This window comes from Mytilus galloprovincialis, chromosome 4 (genome assembly GCF_965363235.1).
Source record: "Mytilus galloprovincialis chromosome 4, xbMytGall1.hap1.1, whole genome shotgun sequence".
Lineage (NCBI taxonomy): Eukaryota > Metazoa > Mollusca > Bivalvia > Mytilida > Mytilidae > Mytilus > Mytilus galloprovincialis.
In genome coordinates, this window is record NC_134841.1 from 15,197,108 (window position 1) to 15,215,363 (window position 18,256).

The 18,256-nt window shown below is 34.0% G+C and overlaps 1 protein-coding gene across 16 annotated transcripts in view; it reads right to left on the reverse strand.

Moving 5' to 3' along the window:
• The window catches only part of LOC143071444 (uncharacterized), an 82,693-nt gene extending 70,741 nt beyond the window's left edge, over nt 1-11,952 (reverse strand). For 5 of the 16 annotated variants that reach the window (XM_076245723.1, XM_076245714.1, XM_076245716.1 and 2 more), the window contains exons 1-2: nt 11,917-11,937; nt 4,478-4,770 (exon numbers count right to left, since the gene is read on the reverse strand). In XM_076245723.1, the coding sequence (XP_076101838.1) occupies nt 4,478-4,732 (255 nt within the window). In that variant the 5' untranslated portion in view covers nt 4,733-4,770; nt 11,917-11,937. Of the gene's footprint in view, nt 1-1,240; nt 1,377-3,410; nt 3,625-4,477; nt 4,771-7,016; nt 7,034-11,916 lie in introns of those variants that run through there. The other 11 variants (XM_076245719.1, XM_076245712.1, XM_076245715.1 and 8 more) reach the window with 8 other exon arrangements.
• Between the last annotated feature and the right edge of the window lie 6,304 nt (nt 11,953-18,256).

Consider the following 18,256-nt stretch of genomic DNA (forward strand, 5'->3'; position numbering starts at 1 on the left):
CAAATGAGAGACCACTATCTTGTTTGTGTTCCACCAAATGAGAGACCACTATCTTGTTTGTGTTCAACCAAATGAGAGACCACTATCTTGATTGTGTTAAATCAAAAGAGAGACCTATATAGGCTGTTTTCAACCAAATGAGAGACCAATTTCTTTGTTGTGTTTAACCAAATGAGAGACCACTTTCTTGGCTGTTTTCAACCAAATGAGAGACCAATTTCTTTGTTGTGTTTAACCAAATGAGAGACCACTTTCTTGGCTGTTTTCAACCAAATGAGAGACCACTTTCTTGGTTGTGTTCAACCAAATGAGAGACCACTTTCTTGGCTGTTTTCAACCAAATGAGAAACCACCATCTTGGTTGTGTTCAACCAAATGAGAGACCACTATCTTGTTTGTGTTAAATCAAATGAGAGACCAATATCTTGGTTGTGTTCAACAAAATGAGAGGGTACAATCTTGGATGTGTTTTATTGAATAAGAGTCAATTATCTTAGATGTGTTTAATCAATTAAGATGGCCACTATCTTAGATGTGTTTATTCAAATAGGGGGCCATTATCTTGGATTTGTTCTATCAAATAGAGGGCCTATATCTTAGATGTATTAAATCTCATAAGGGGCCACTATCTTGAATGTGCATAATCAAATAGCAGAGACAATATCTTTTATGTGTTCCATCACATAAGTCAATATCTTGAATATATTCAATCGTATGAAAGGCCACTTTCTTAGATGTATTCAATCAAATTAACAGCCACAATAAACAAGCAAGAAAACAAAAACAGTTAACCCCTTTTTCTGAAAGTATCTTTATTATATATATCCCTGAAAGACTTTCTATTGGTTAGTTTTTGTTTGACTTGTCAAAAAACTATTTATTCTTTTTATTAAAAAAATCAGTCTATATGGATTTTAAAGCAACAAATTAAAAACCACAGGCAAGATCTTTATAAAAACATCTAAAAATTGACAATTGACAGCCCTAGTGAATATTTTGTCTTAAAACCTTTATATATATTTATGTTAAAAAAATATGAAAAGTCAAACCACCAGTAGCAGATTATGCTTTAAGAGTGTGACACACTGCCATATTAATTTTTTTTCAATGAAATAAAAGTAAACCAAAAAACAAGCAGGATTTCAGCACCTAAGTCAGTGTACTACTAATTATTTCTAAAGTACCTTAACAAAAGAACCTTTTAATGTATCTATTGACCAATGAAACAATTAAAACTGACCTGTTATAATGGCAGATGTTAAAGAGAGATCTTTCAACACAGGTAAGTGTTAATAACATCAAAGACACTTTCTATGCAATACACAAAATCATGAAAGAGACTTCCTCCTGACATATAAGAACATTTCTACCCAATACACATAATCAATATAGATATAAATGCTCCATTTATACAGTCAATACCACTATACAAATCCATTCTAAAGAAAAATGAATGGCAAAAATTCTTGTATAGTGCCATTTAAAATGTTAATTTGCTGCTTTTTATTGAATACAGGTAAAAAGTAATGATTTATGAATTATGAAATATAGATTTTTAATTATTAATAGGTTTTTAAAGTCTGGTGAGGAATAAATACCATGACTGGGTTACTAAATCAGTGACTTGTGAAATATTTCATTCTAACTATCAATATCTTGTGTCAATATCAGTTACTGGTAAAAAATAAACAGGTGACAAAAATTAGGCTAATGTATAAGTTATCGGTATATAGAAAAAACAGTTATTTGGTGAATACAAAGCATCTAAAAAAGAAAAGTGTAAACTTCATTCTGTTCTTAAATGACATCTTGTCTGCATTTGATTTATAAATATGCACCACAGGAGTAGGTCCAGTAAGGCCCTAAAATGGCACCTTTTTTTTAGCTTAAATTTCAAATAAGGATTGATTGACCAATATAACAATGAATCATAGCTAATGCTGTGACTAGATAGGAAATAAGCCTTTTTGTTGAAAATTTACATTATGCATTTTATTCATCACAACACAAATAGTACTAATTTTAAATTTCCACGAAAAAATCAATGATAATGGGTAAATCTGCATGTCTGATTCAAATGTTTAGTTTGTTGTTGCCTGGCCACTATATGTTTCCTTGTCCTAAATTTAGTTAAAATCCAGCCAATTTTGTCAAATTTTGCAAAATCTCTTCTCTTGACCTTTTTGGAATGTAAAAATCAGTAATTTAAATAAATCTTTGACACAGACAGTTCTATTTAACTTTCTCATTAATTCAACTTAAACCATTTTTATCTTGTAACATTGAACTATATATTCGGGGCTAAATATGGCCATTACAGAACTTACTCCTGTAGAGTTTTATTAATAAACCATGTTGGCATCTTTTATAAAAGATCCCTGACCAAATCATGTAACTCTCTTTGGTGTCAAAATAGTCATGCCATTTAATTTTGCTGCAGAGTAGACATTGTGTGCTGACACCCCATTAAACCATTATTCATCAACTAAAAACTAATCTAATAATATAAAAGGTGTAAGTTTTGTCTATTCTGATGGTTACTCAAGCACTTTTTAAACTCAGATATGCATCCATTTTGACTTTTAAGGATATGTATAAGGAACACTCAAGTACCAAAAAAGTGTCACCTTGCTTATGTTTATAGTGCTAAACAAGAACTCAAACGCTCCATATGAAATGATTTGAAATCTGTTCTGCTTAAGGTTCAACAAGTAAGAAGATCTTATTTGGTCATGAATAATATTTTCATGTGAAACAGGCATGCTTATATCCAAAGTACTCTTGTTTCTACATATATATCATTAAGCTTTCTCAATCTCTTCATTAATAAAGTACATGGCATACAAAATGAAATGACCTAAATTTTATATGCTAATAAAATATTGCAATACTTAACATAAAATAAATAGTATGAAGTGCCACTTAAATCAGAGATTATATTTCAAAACACTAATGACTTGAATGGAAATCAATGAAGCAGTTAACATGGAGTGTTTGCTTGGCTTACATATCAATCAAATAATTGCAGATTAAATTTCTTAACAAATTTCGCCTTTTAAATTCCATAAATTATCTCCCCTTTTTGCAGTAAGTCTTGAATTCTTCCAATTCTTCAAGTTATAAATATAAATACAAAATGTATGTACAAAAGTGATTATAAACTGTTTAACTATTATTTGTAATCCTTCAATTAGTATATATAGCACAATAGAATGAAGTTTTACTGCAGGTGAAAACCTGTTAATTAATTGGCATTAATGCACTCAGAATAAATTGATCCATGACTTGCAACAAAATCTGTAATTATAATGCCTTCTTATACAGAAAAGAATTTCATAAGGCTTAGCAGATTTCTATCATTTTTAATTCATAAAATTTCAGCTGTTTTTATAAATAGATCATCAACTTACTGGCTTATGAGTGCAGCTTCCAGATTTACCCTGAACAAAACAGAATGCACAATCATCCCACAACGTATAACAACCATATCCTTCAACAAACACTTCCATAAGAATCACACAATATCATCACTTATACAACACAAACTCCATCCAATCTACCCATGTCTTACTACATAATGTCCATGATAATTAGTGAATGTGATCACAGGTCTTTAACAGGAGATAATCTCCGTAAGAACACGAACGTATGTTTGTCTACCATCTTTGTTTAAAAGGGAAATCAAACTTAATGTCTTGATAGAATTAAAAGTTGATATAAGCTTATAGAAAGATTACTGATATGAATAAATTACCATTGGGGTACTGCCATAAAAACTTCACACAAACCGATATTAGAATACAACGATTTCTATATATTTGATCAACCAACCAATCTAACCTATTCTACCAATAAATTATTTCATTTCATTTTAAACATAAAAATCACATTCAAAATATTGAAAAGGTGTAAATTTCCTCCTTTTTAATTTATTAAATTAGTATTGAAGGCCAAGAGCAATTATTTTGAAATTTGTTTGATAAATATGGTTATATACTTCAGTAGTTAAAGTAAGAGAAATTTAATCACATGCACTGTATATGTAAATTGAAAAATCCAGATAGAATCATTGTTGTCTATTGTATAGCTGGGACAGAAACTTTAACTATTGCTTTTGATAAATTCTATTTAAATGCAAAATTTAACAAAAGTTTACATTAAAAAGAAAATATAATGGTTGTTTAACTTTTAAGCAGAGTAAACTGTACCTACATTTTATAATCAATTCATATATTAAACATAAAATATGGTTTGTGATTTTGTTTATTCTCGTAATTTTAGTTATCTTTTTTTCACATGGTATTGCATTTATCTTTTGTTGGTTGTTGGTTGATTGTTAGAAATAGGAAACCCTTTTCTTTTTTTTTCTTGTAATATTAATATTTGTTATAAAGTTTAATGATCATAAACATTCTACAGACCCAACTAGGAATAATGTTTTTGGTCCACTCAACAGTCCGGAACAATGAAAACTTACTTCTCTAGCACTCCTAAACATTTCCCTGAGAGTTGAACTAGACGAGAACATTCCAGAATCCTGTGATAGCGTAATATTTCTCCTGTCATCCTTCAATGACCTCTGTAAACTACTTCTGGTCTCTGTGGATGCTCTGATGGCTGATACGTCTGGAGAATAGAAATCTTGGGAACTACCTTGTACACCTCTAGGTTCTGACAGAGTTCTGGAGTGGAAGGGACGATCAGGTGTTGATACCCTCTTTGAGTCTAACATCTTATTAAATTAAAATATCAAAAGATACTGCTTACATCCTAAAAAATATTATAATATGTCAGTTTTATATTTTGTTTTTATTTTTTCTTTACATATATGATTGCATGTTCCACTGAATGATGGTATGCGAAAATAAATGGGGAATGTGTCCATGGGACATAGATGACTGATGCCCCTACTAGCATTTAACGTTATAAAGGGTCATAATTCAAGAACTTTAAAAATGATGTTACCCAAATTTGTACTTGATCTGAGTTTTGTGGTAATTAGCATTGTCTATACCTTTCAACACATTTAGTTGAGGCAAACTTTAGTTAGAGAATGGGAATGATAAATTCAGCAACTATTCTGTTTGAAAAGAGGCAGAACCCTAGAACAGTAATTTGAGTAAATATGACGCAACCTGGCAAAATAAATTCAAACTTGATCTGTGTTTTGTGGTAATAGGCATTGTGTATAAATTTCATAACATTAAGTTCAGGCAAACTAAAGTTAAAGAATGGAAATAAAAAATTCAGTCATTTTTCTATTTGTAAAGGGGCATAATTCTAGAATGGTAAAAGTGATGCCACCAAAAGTCAATCTTAATCTGTGTTTCATGGTAATGAGCAATGTGCATTAGTTTCATAACATTTGGTTTGAAACAAACTGAAGTAGGACAATGTAAACCAATTTTGGGATGCATGGGTATATGTAAGGGTCATATGTACAGACTTGAATTTTAACTGTTTAAGTTGAGTATGATTGTATCGAAACCACCCCTAGGAAATTACTGGCTATGGGCCTAGTTATTGCTGTTATCTCAAATGTACTATTAAATAGCTGCTCTTCTCTGAATAGACAACTTTCGAGTTCGATGCATTTCCGTCAAAAACTCTGGTTTTAGTGACCATCATTTGAGCAATTAGGGGCATCGTCACTTCTGTTCCAATGTTAAGCAAGTGGTTGGAAAACTATAATACTATATAGCACTAATTATTCTGCAAATTAAATTCTCATAATTGACAATCAGCACTGCCGTCATTAGGGAATTGTGATTAAGAACTTACAAAACAAACATTATTTCTAGTTTATCCTGCACAATAATGATACAGGCGATCCCCTCTATCTGGTAAAAGACGTCATAAAGGCGTGCATAACTGAGGTGCATAATTGGCGATTTTTTTTCTGGTGAAGGATGAACTGGAAAGTGGTCTATTATTTCAATTTTTTGTGAAGCATCTTGGGTGAAAGTCCCATAAAGTACACATTATTCTTTTGTTAGGTCAGAGTATAACTTTGGTATGCTCTGAGTTTAAGGTTCATGTGGACCCTATGGCTAAAATGGCCGTATTTTCACCTCAAAATTTACTCTGAGTACAGGCAAACCTGTGCATCTGGAAAAGTTTTAAGGCATAGCATGCCCTAGATAAATAGAATTCAAATGCAATGTATGATTTAGAAAATTCATAACTTAACTTGATTTTGCCGTACACTTTTTTTCGTCCCTGCAGAAGATGATAAAATTAACAAACAGTTGAGTTTACCTTGATATGGTCCACTCAGGTACACAGTTTAAATAACCAATTATTGTCAGGTATCTATTGTCCATCTCATGTCCATGTCAAGCAATACAGCTCACTTCAATTATTACCTGTGGGGAAGTTCTCAAACCTGTTTCCCAACTTAGTTTATTTTGGCACCTTCTGGAGGAATGAAAAAAAGTGCACGGCAAAATCCTGGTAAGTTTTTATTTTTCTAAAACATAAAACATATTTGAAATTTATTTATCTAGGGCATGCTATGCCTGAATTTTTTTACAGATGCGCAGATTTGTCTGTACTCAGAGTAAATTTGAGGTGAAAATACGGCCATTTTAGCCATAGGGTCCACATGAACCTTAATATCTGTGTTTGTTTGATTAGAATTTCTTTTAAGGAACCATAAAAAATTATTTCCGATTGATATAATGTTGCCATATTGAAGTGTCATTTTAAAGTTTGATTGTAAAGTGGGCCCGTAAAGTAACTCCAAAATATTTAGCTCATGTATAGACTGGGATCCCGCTATATATAATCACCTTGTTCTATATGAAATATGTAATATGCACATTGATCTAGACAGGCGAACCAGTCTAGCTCATGTAGGCCTAGATCTTGTAAGTTGTAGATGTTGGATGGAGAGTTGTCTCGCAATTTACCACATCTTCTATGTCTATCTACATTGAACTACCATATAATTAACAAAATGTGGTTAAGCGAATATATACTGTTCCCCTTATTCTGTTACTGTCTCAGTGTCTGACCTGTGCTGTAGCTATTAGACAGATAAGATCTTTTTTTTTTTTGTTCTTACGGATGATGCTGCTGTATGACGATTCTAATTATCGGACCATATCGGTTATTTCCGGAAACGTATATTACCAATCGAGTGCACACATTTTTTTTAATTCTTTTTAAATAAAACTAATCTAAACGGAAAGCTATTAGGAAAGCTATTTTAAAATAAATTGAATTATGCCTAACTGTTCATACAATAGAAATTGAAAGCAAGACGAAAAAGGCTGTTCCCATTGCATGACCAAAACGGATGATTTGCCCGACTTTTTTTCCTTAAAAATTCCTAAAGAAAAGCTACAAGAATGTCTTACTGACAATCCTAATTAATAATTTTTGTAAGCTCCATAAAAGAGGGACGTAGGATACTAGAGGGACATTCGAACTCATAAGTAGAAAAATAACTGATACTAACGCAATGGCTAAGAAAGAAAAAGACAAACAGACAAACAATAGTACACAAAACACAACTCGTTTGAATTGTTTTACATCGTCATTTCGGGGACTTTTATAGCTGACTATGCAGTATGGGCTTTGCTCATTGTTGAAGGCAGTACGATGACCTATAGTTGTTAATTTCTGTGTCATTTTGGTCTCTTGTGGAGAGTTGTCTCATTGGCAATCAAACCCCATCTTCTTTTTAGTATAGAATAATAAAGACTAAGAAACACGAACCCTGCCAAAAACTGGGGGTGTTCTCAGGTGCTCCGGAAGGGTAAGCAGATACTGCTCCACATGTGGCACCCATCGTAATAAGTTTAATTCAGTAAGTCACATTCGAGAAACGGAATTGTTTTTAGGACATAAGGAACATATCCGATATCATCTGTGAAACGGGTATTGCGTAACGATCAACCAACGTCCGTAAAATTTACAATGGGATGATTTCAACATCGCCAATTGGAACTCTTGGTTTTAAAGATTCCTTGTGAGCAGCAACCCTCTAACAAGGAAATCATAAGAGGAAATACAAGCCCCGTGAATATCATATCAATTGGGAGATATAACTACGCATGCAGGCGCTGCTGGAATGTTGCTACATAGAAATAGATAGTTCACAATTGGGAAGCTGAAATCATCTCTTTTGTCGCCAAATTTTATTTTCAGCCGACCCTCGTTGTCAATTTCTAATTCAAGATATGAGACAGACTTATCTGTATCTGGTGTATATTTCATCTCTAGTTCGATTGAGATAGATGCGTGCAACATAGTCACTAAACATTTATATATAAAGAAAAGTAAAGTTAAAGGATACTGCTAAATTCTTTTCTTTCTTCTTAAGAAGTTCCTGTATGAATCGGCCTAAAATACATATATCAATATAGGAACAAGTCGGCAAGAAGAGGGGCACAGTTGGTTCCCATGGGAAAGCCATTTTTTTTTAAAACACGTTCTTCGAAGGAAAAAAATATACTGTCAATCAAGAAATCAAGCATCTTGATATTTTCAGTGTCAGAGATTTTTTTGTTAGAATCAAGAGTGATTTTTTACAAAATAGGATTTATCCTCCGTGAGACAAGCATGATACTTGTATCTTCGTTGGCCATTCTTTTTTTTATGAAACAAAGCAATACCACGTCTTTCAATTTTTCTTGGTAGAAAAGTGTAAAGTGTGGAAAAGTCAGATGTTGCAAGATGAAAGAGTCTTAGATTTAATGTACTCAAACAGATCTTTGGAATTTTTTGGTATCCACATCTGATTCACGCTACCTCTAGGACAGTGAGGACAGTTTCACAGTAACTGTTAAGCCCGGTTGTGATTGGTGATAAAATTGATGTTAATAATTTAGAAAGAGGTTTCGTGGAGCACTTGGAAGAACCAGCAATATCTCGTTGTTGAAGGGACACTTATGTAGTTTAAGTATCCAATACAGTGATAGAAGATCCATTGCTTCATCTTTGGTTGAAATTCCAAAGGAAGATAGAACAGACCTATGATTATCTAGGATTTCCTCTTTGGTGAGTGTCGTATACAGAGGTAGATGTTGAGTTTCCAAGTGAATTGTCAATACCTATTCAAGCATTTATCGAGCAGTTTATATTAAATGTATGTGATTTACACACAAAAACGATGTTGTGTGTGGCTTTATCTGCGGGGACAACATATTTGTCATGGAGGTAGGACAAGTGCCTTGCCAAGTTGGCAACATTTGTGTCTTTAAAGATTGACGTAGCATAGGTATTGATAGACTCATTCGGTTTCTTAATTCTAATTCAACTACCTCACAGCCATAATCCTTTCGAAAATAGTATATATGTCTTCTTTCTTGCGTTTAACCCATTGCCTTGCATAATCCTCGACTGAATCCATCAGAATTTTGAAGTTGTGTTTCCAGTTGATGGATTTAGGCTCACGATATATCGGACCTTTGGACAACACATTTCGCAGGGATGTGCTCTTCTTCATATTTGATCTGACTTCACTACTTCTGTGAGAGGTCAGTAAGCTACACATAAACCTGAGTACTTGTAAAATAAAATGCATTAAAGATAATAAAATATTTGTCACTGGACGTTTACGCAAACAGCAATTATCGTAAGTTCCAAAATATGTTCAAAGGGGAACGTCTGCTGAATGTATGCAGGTAAAATCTTTCATGTGGAGAGATCTACAAACTGAGAAGTTTTCAGTGTTGATTGACTAGTGTCGTGCAGGAATACAGGAAATAAAATCTTGTCGGCCAAGCCAGTTTGACCATTTTTAGCTCACCTGGCCCGAAGGGCCAAGTGAGCTTTTCCCATCACTTGGCGTCCGTCGTCCGTCGTCCGTCGTCCGTCGTCCGTCGTCGTCGTCGTCGTCGTCCGTCGTCGTTAACTTTTACAAAAATCTTCTCCTCTGAAACTACTGGGCCAAATTAAACCAAACTTGGCCACAATCATCATTGGGGTATCTAGTTTAAAAAATGTGTGGCGTGACCCCGCCAACCAACCAAGATGGCCGCCATGGCTAAAAATAGAACATAGGGGTAAAATGCAGTTTTTGGCTTATAACTCAAAAACCAAAGCATTTAGAGCAAATCTGACACTGGGTAAAATTGTTTATCAGGTCAAGATCTATCTGCCCTGAAATTTTCAGATGAATCGGACAATCTGTTGTTGGGTTACTGCCCCTGAATCGGTAATTTTAAGGAAATTTTGCTGTTTTTGGTTATTATCTTGAATATTAGTATAGATAGAGATAAACTGTAAACAGCAATAATGTTCAGCAAAGTAAGATTTACAAATAAGTCAACATGACTGAAATGGTCAGTTGACCCCTTTAGGAGTTATTGCCCTTTATAGTCAATTTTTAACCATTTTTCGTAAATAATAGTAATCTTTTACAAAAATCTTCTCCTCTGAAACTACTGGGCCAAATTAAACCAAACTTGGCCACAATCATCATTGGGATAGATAGTTTAAAAAATGTGTGGCGTGACCCAACCAACCAACCAAGATGGCCGCCACAGCTAAAAATAGAACATAGGGGTAAAATGCAGTTTTTGGCTTATAACTCAAAAACCAAAGCATTTAGAGCAAATCTGACACTGGGTAAAATTGTTTATCAGGTCAAGATCTATCTGCCCTGAAATTTTCAGATGAATTGGACAACCTGTTGTTGGGTTGCTGCCCCTGAATCGGTAATTTTAAGGAAATTTTGCTGTTTTTGGTTATTATCTTGAATATTAGTATAGATAGAGATAAACTGTAAACAGCAATAATGTTCAGCAAAGTAAGATTTACAAATAAGTCAACATGACTGAAATGGTCAGTTGACCCCTTTAGGAGTTATTGCCCTTTATAGTCAATTTTTAACCATTTTTCGTAAATCTTAGTAATCTTTTACAAAAATCTTCTCCTCTGAAACTACTGGGCCAAATTAAACTAAACTTGGCCACAATCATCATTGGGATATCTAGTTTAAAAAATGTGTGGCGTGACCCGGCCAAACAACCAAGATGGCCGCCACGGCTAAAAATAGAACATAGGGGTAAAATTCAGTTTTTGGCATATAACTCAAAAACCAAAGCATTTAAAGTAAATCTGACATAAGTAAAATTGTTTATCAGGTCAAGATCTATCTGCCCTGCAATTTTCAGATGAATCGGACAACCCGTTGTTGGGTTGCTGCCCCTGAATTGGTAATTTTAAGGAAATTTTGCTGTTTTTGGTTATTATCTTGAATATTTTTATAGATAGAGATAAACTGTAAAAAGCAATAAATGTCGACAAAGTAAGATCTACAAATAAGTCAACATGACCGAAATGGTCAGTTGACCCCTTTAGGAGTTATTGCCCTTTATAGTCAATTTTTAACCATTTTTCGTCAATCTTAGTTATCTTTTACAAAAATCTTCTCCTCTGAAACTACTGGGCCAAGTTCATTATAGATAGAGATAATTGTAAGCAGCAAGAATGTTCAGTAAAGTAAAATGTACAAACACATCACCATCACCAAAACACAATTTTGTCATGAATCCATCTGCTTCCTTTGTTTAATATTCACATAGACCAAGGTGAGCGACACAGGCTCTTTAGAGCCTCTAGTTTTCAAATACGGCCGGAGGATTGAATTCTTTTAAATTGCATGGCCTCTTATTTGACGTCTTATTTGACGTCCGGCCATGTACAAGGAGTCGGTAAATAGTATGCCGTAATCGACATAGCGGAGCAAAATGTATGAAGTTAAGTCATACTGGCAACGGACTGCATGGACTTGTTCATTCAACCAAAGTGAAAACCCGCGAACATTAAATCTGGTACAACATAAAAAATGTGATGGTAGAAAACACCTCAGTGAGGGACAGTGTGCTTAGGGAGGGGTATGATAATGTGAAAGTAATAAAAAAAAAAGGTGCAAAATTGTATTCCACACAATAAACTATTTACCTAGATTATAACTCCTCCGTTTCCTAACCCACTTAACGGTATTAATAAAAACTTAAACTAAAGGTGAAAGGGGTTTAAATATTATACGTGTTAAGGCACATTTCTTCTCTTGTTATGTAAATTTATTGATAAAATCAGGACAACAATCCACTTAAAGACAATACAGTATGATTAGTTTAAATCAATAGTAAATACACACAGGGAACTGAACGGATTTCTAAGGGAAAAGAAAGAAATATTATGTTTGAACACTGTAGGATTTCAATGTTTTTATTATATTCTTGCGCGATTATCCCGTTTTATTACTTTTAATCGAAATAGCTTTAAAAAAATATGTTTCTGGTCATCTCATATTCGAATCAAAACTATTTGACAATCCTAACATATTTCTGTAATCGATAAAACTTTAAGATATTTAACATTGAAGTAACGAACACACCAAAAAAAGGCCAAAGGTAGCGGACTTAATGAATATTCTTTAACTTCATCAAGTTCATGAAGTGATTATGTAAGAATCGGTTGCCAGCACCTGTAAGAATGTTGAGCTCACTCTTTCAGGACAGGCTTTTTTCTACACTATTCACAAGAACATTGACGACGATACGTGGGCGCATCACAAACTGAATCTAGAGGTCTAAATATACTGAATTTGGATCAGTAATTAAAACCAATCCAATGCGGTAGCACTGTGATTTTTTATGTAGTCTGGATCTTTCCCAGTGCTAAACATTTAAAACGTATTAGAGTACCCTGTGTTGTTGATTGTCTGTGGAACAATGCTCAAGTTTGGGTCTATTGCTATTTGATTGTGTATGATTTTTTACATCAATGTGGCTGTGTTTATGTTTCTTTGAGTTTCCATGTAAGATGGTCAATCATGGAAATGTCTTTGTTGGTGTTATGGTATCTGCTGGTAACGTAACCTTTCAATGTTATTTTTAGTGTTCAGCAGGGGACCAATCTCAGATGAATAATTTTCTAGATTATATTAAACTATAGATTTATATTCCAAACTTTTTGGTTCATCCTGATTTAATTTGGGATTCTGTTTCAGTCAAATTCTTGTTGTCTTTTACCATTGATTAATTCTAACTGCAATTGGGTAACACATTTTTGTAAATTGGTATTGTGCCTTCCATTCATTACGGTCAATACTTAAAACCTCATTCAATCATGGTCAGATCATTACAGCCGATATCAATGAGTATGTAGCTAAAGGTAATATCTTTGGTTAGCTTGCTAGCTAGCTGAACCGTGAAGTCATTGTTAGGTTAGGTAAACTAACCTCCTTTAACAGAAGACTAGTCCGACAGATAACCAATCTATCTGTCTGTAGTACTATAGGCTACTTCTAAAGGAGGGTAGTATACCTTACCTGACAGTGACTTCACGGTTCAGCTAGCAAGCAAGCTAACCAAAGAGATTACCTTTAGCTACATACTCATTGAAATCGACTGTAATATGCAGATGTACAAGTAAGTAAAGAAAAACGTTTTTTCCACAGCAAACCTGTTTGGTTGTATATTACATTGTTCTATTTGCCACTGGAGATCGGACAACCACAGGCCATTATTTCTCTTGATTGTGTATACTTTAAGGACATTCTTGAATGATGGATAAATGAAATTTTGTATCTTTTGATTATGCCATTTGATTAAGGACTTTCCATTTTGAATTTTCCTCGGCTTTCAGTATTTTTTTTAATTTACTTTTTACATTGATAAGCCAGACATCTTTCACTTGTTACCATGAGTCTTTTAAATAATAAAATTGTCTCTGACTAATGTTAGATTTACAGGAACCTAAGATTAGAATGCACCTTCTTTTTCTATATGCTTGTCTATATAAAGCTGGCAGCTGGCAATTGGAAGTTTTAAGTTTTGTTTATTTATGCTTTGGATTTTTTTCAATGTTACTAGTGGATATAATTTAAGTTCAAATAGGGGACTGTGAAGCAATTTGGAGGTTTGATAGTAAGTGTCTGTACAAAATCAGGGATACCAATAATTATTAACCAACTTGTACCTGAAATTGACCTTTCACTTTAGAGGTGCATACACTTGAGATCTAGAATTCCATTTGTATGTACCTAAAATTGGAATTGTACTTGCGGGTTGCCTACACTTGAGACCCATGGTTCTCTGACTAGGCAATGTTTTAGGTTAGGCTTAGGATTTAGGGTTAGTTTATAGGTTAGGTATGAGTTAGGGTCAAGGATTGTTGAGTAAAGCTCTATCTTGGTGAGATCTCAGAGTAAAAGAATAACTTGAATGTAAGTTTATGTAACCTCCATGACATTTAGGTAGTGATTACCACAGAACATTTCTGTTCAGGCCATCTGGTACATTTATCAGCTGCTGGATCATTTGAAATGTCTGCAATCAGCTGACCAATTACAAGTACAAATATAATACCTTTTTTTTAGGTGTCGAAAATATTGAATTCGAAAACATCAAAATCACAAAAACAGAAAACATTGAAATTTGATAGAAAGGTCTCATAAACATCAGGGGAAAGAATGAAAAACAAAAAGGTTAAGATCAATTATTGTTCTCCCAATGAAAATGAACTAGTTTATAATGTTATAGTTTTTTTCTATTGTAAATGTTGTGTTTCTATATTGGAACTCAATGACATGCAACTCATCAAATATTGCAGAACATTCTGGAAATGAGATGTGCCAATGCCTATACAAAGGCATACCATATATCATTGTTAATGGTCCCTCAACACTACCTAATGAGATGTGACAGCGCCTATACAAAGGCATACCATATATCATTGTTAATGGTCCCTCAACACTACCTAATGAGATGTGCCAATGCCTATACAAAGGCATACCATATATCATTGTTATTAATGGTCCCTCAACACTACCTAATGAAATGTGCTAGCGCCTATACAAAGGCATACCATATATCATTGTTAATGTTCCCAAAAAACTACCTAATGAGATGTGCCAATACCTATACAAAGGTATACCATATATCATTGTTAATGGTCCCTCAACACTACCTAATGAGATGTACCAATGTCTATACAAAGGCATACCATATATCATTGTTAATGGTCCCTCAACACTACCTAATGAGATGTACCAATGCCTATACAAAGGTATACCTTATATCATTGTTAATGTTCCCACAACACTACCTAATGAGATGTGCCAATGCCTATACAAAGGCATACCATATATCATTGTTAATGGTCCCTCAACACTACCTAATGAGATGTGCCAATGTCTATACAAAGGCATACCATATATCATTGTTAATGTTCCCTCAACACTACCTAATGAGATGTACCAATGCCTATACAAAGGCATACCATATATCATTGTTAATGGTCCCTCAACACTACCTAATGAGATGTACCAATGTCTATACAAAGGTATACCATATATCATTGTTAATAGTCCCACAACACTACCTAATGATATGTACCAATGCCTATACAAAGGTATACCATATATCATTGTTAATTGTCTCACAACACTACCTAATGAGATGTACCAATGCCTATACAAAGGCATACCATATATCATTGTTAATGGTCCCTCAACACTACCTAATGAGATGTGCCAATGCCTATACAAAGGCATACCATATATCATTGTTAATGGTCCCTCAACACTACCTTATGAGATGTACCAATGTCTATACAAAGGTATACCATATATCATTGTTAATGGTCCCACAACACTACCTAATGAGATGTACCAATGCCTATACAAAGGTATATTATATATCATTGTTAATTGTCCCACAACACTACCTAATGAGATGTACCAATGCCTATACAAAGGCATACCATATAACATTGTTAATGGTCCCTCAACACTACCTAATGAGATGTGCCAATGCCTATACAAAGGCATACCATATATCATTGTTATTGGTCCCTCAATACTACCTAATGAGATGTGCCAAAGCCTATACAAAGGCATGCCATATATCATTGTTAATGGTCCCTCAACACTACCTAATGAGATGTACCAATGCCTATACAAAGGTATACCATGTATCATTGTTAATGGTCCCTCAACACTACCTAATGAGATGTGCTAGCGACTATACAAAGGCATACCATATATCATTGTTAATGGTCCCTCAACACTACCTAATGAGATGTGCCAGCGCCTATACAAAGGCATACCATGTATCATTGTTAATGGTCCCTCAACACTACCTAATGAGATGTACCAATGCCTATACAAAGGCATACCATATATCATTGTTAATGGTCCCTCAACACTACCTAATGAGATGTGCCAGCGGCTATACAAAGGCATACCATATATCATTGTTAATGGTCCCTCAACACTACCTAATGAGATGTGCCAGCGGCTATACAAAGGCATACCATATATCATTGTTAATGGTCCCTCAACACTACCTAATGAGATGTACCGATGCCTATACAAAGGCATACCATATATCATTGTTAATGGTCCTTCAACACCTATACAAAGGCATACCATATATCATTGTTAATGGTCCTTCAACACTACCTAATGAGATGTGCGAGCGCCTATATAAAGGCATACCATATATCATTGTTAATGGTCCCTCATTACTACTTAATGAGATGTGCTAGCGCCTATACAAAGGCATACCATATATCATTGTTAATGGTCCCTCAACATTACCTAATTTGATGTGCTAGCGCCTATACAAAGGCATACCATATATCATTGTTAATGGTCCCTCAACACTACCTAATGAGATGTGCCAGCGGCTATACAAAGGCATACCATATATCATTGTTAATGGTCCCTCAACACTACCTAATGAGATGTGCTAGTGCCTATACAAAGGCATACCATATATCATTGTTAATGGTCCCTCAACACTACCTAATGAGATGTGCCAATGCCTATACAAAGGCATACCATATATCATTGTTAATGGTCCCTCAACACTACCTAATGAGATGTGCCAGCGGCTATACAAAGGCATACCATATATCATTGTTAATGGTCCCTCAACACTACCTAATGAGATGTGCCAGCGGCTATACAAAGGCATACCATATATCATTGTTAATGGTCCCTCAACACTACCTAATGAGATGTGCTAGTGCCTATACAAAGGCATACCATATATCATTGTTAATGGTCCCTCAACACTACCTAATGAGATGTACCAATGCCTATACAAAGGCATACCATATATCATTGTTAATGGTCCCTCAACACTACCTGTCCAATAACCCGGGATGAAATTTTGAAAGCTGTAAAAAAAGCTAAAAATAATAAATCACCGGGTGAAGACCAAGTTATTAATGAATATATTGCTTCTTCTCTTGATTGTATGGTTGATATTTATGTACATTTATTTAATATTGTATTTGATACGGGAATCCTGCCTGAGGCTTGGCTTATTGGAAATGTTATACCTATTTTCAAAAACAAGGGGAGTAAATTAGACGCAAAAAATTATAGGCCGATTACACTTTTGTCATGTCTAGGGAAAGTTTTCACGTCAATTCTTAACGACAGACTTGGGGATTTTGTTGAAAATTATAACATCTTAAATGAAAACCAAGCAGGTTTCCGGCAAGGTTATTCCACAACGGATCATGTTTTTTCATTATATGCTTTATTTGAATTATTACGGGTGAAAAAGAAGAAATTATTTTGTGTATTTGTCGACTTCAAAAAAGCTTTTGATTTTATTCATCGAAACTCATTATTTTTCAAACTGATATTAAACCATGTGAACGGAAAATTTCTAAGAATTATTAAAAATATGTATGATGATGTCAAATCTAGAATTGTTCATAATTCAGAAGTTTCTGATGTCTTTGCTTGTGAAACAGGAGTTAGACAAGGGGAAAACCTTTCTCCTTTACTTTTCTCCTTGTATCTAAACGATTTACAAGAATTTTTAGAAAATTCTAATATTGAAGGAATTCAGTCTGTAACAAAAGATATTGAAAATGAACTTTTTGTATATTTTAATTTTTTTCTGTTATTGTATGCTGATGATACAATACTACTTGCTGAATCTAGCCATGATTTACAATGTATGTTGGACAAATTTTCAGAATATTGTAAACAATGGAAATTGAAAATAAATATAAATAAAACGAAAATTATGATATTTTCAAAAGGTAGAATACCTAGAAATTTGTTATTTAATATAGATGGAAATGAAATTGAGATAGTCAGTAGCTATAAATATCTTGGTATTATTTTTTCTAGAAGTGGCTCATTTCTTTCCACCAGAAAATATCTACGTGACCAGGCGATTAAAGCAATGTATGCTGTAATAAAAAAATCCAGATTAAATAACTTGTCGATCGAGTGCCAACTCGATATGTTTGATAAGGCTGTTAT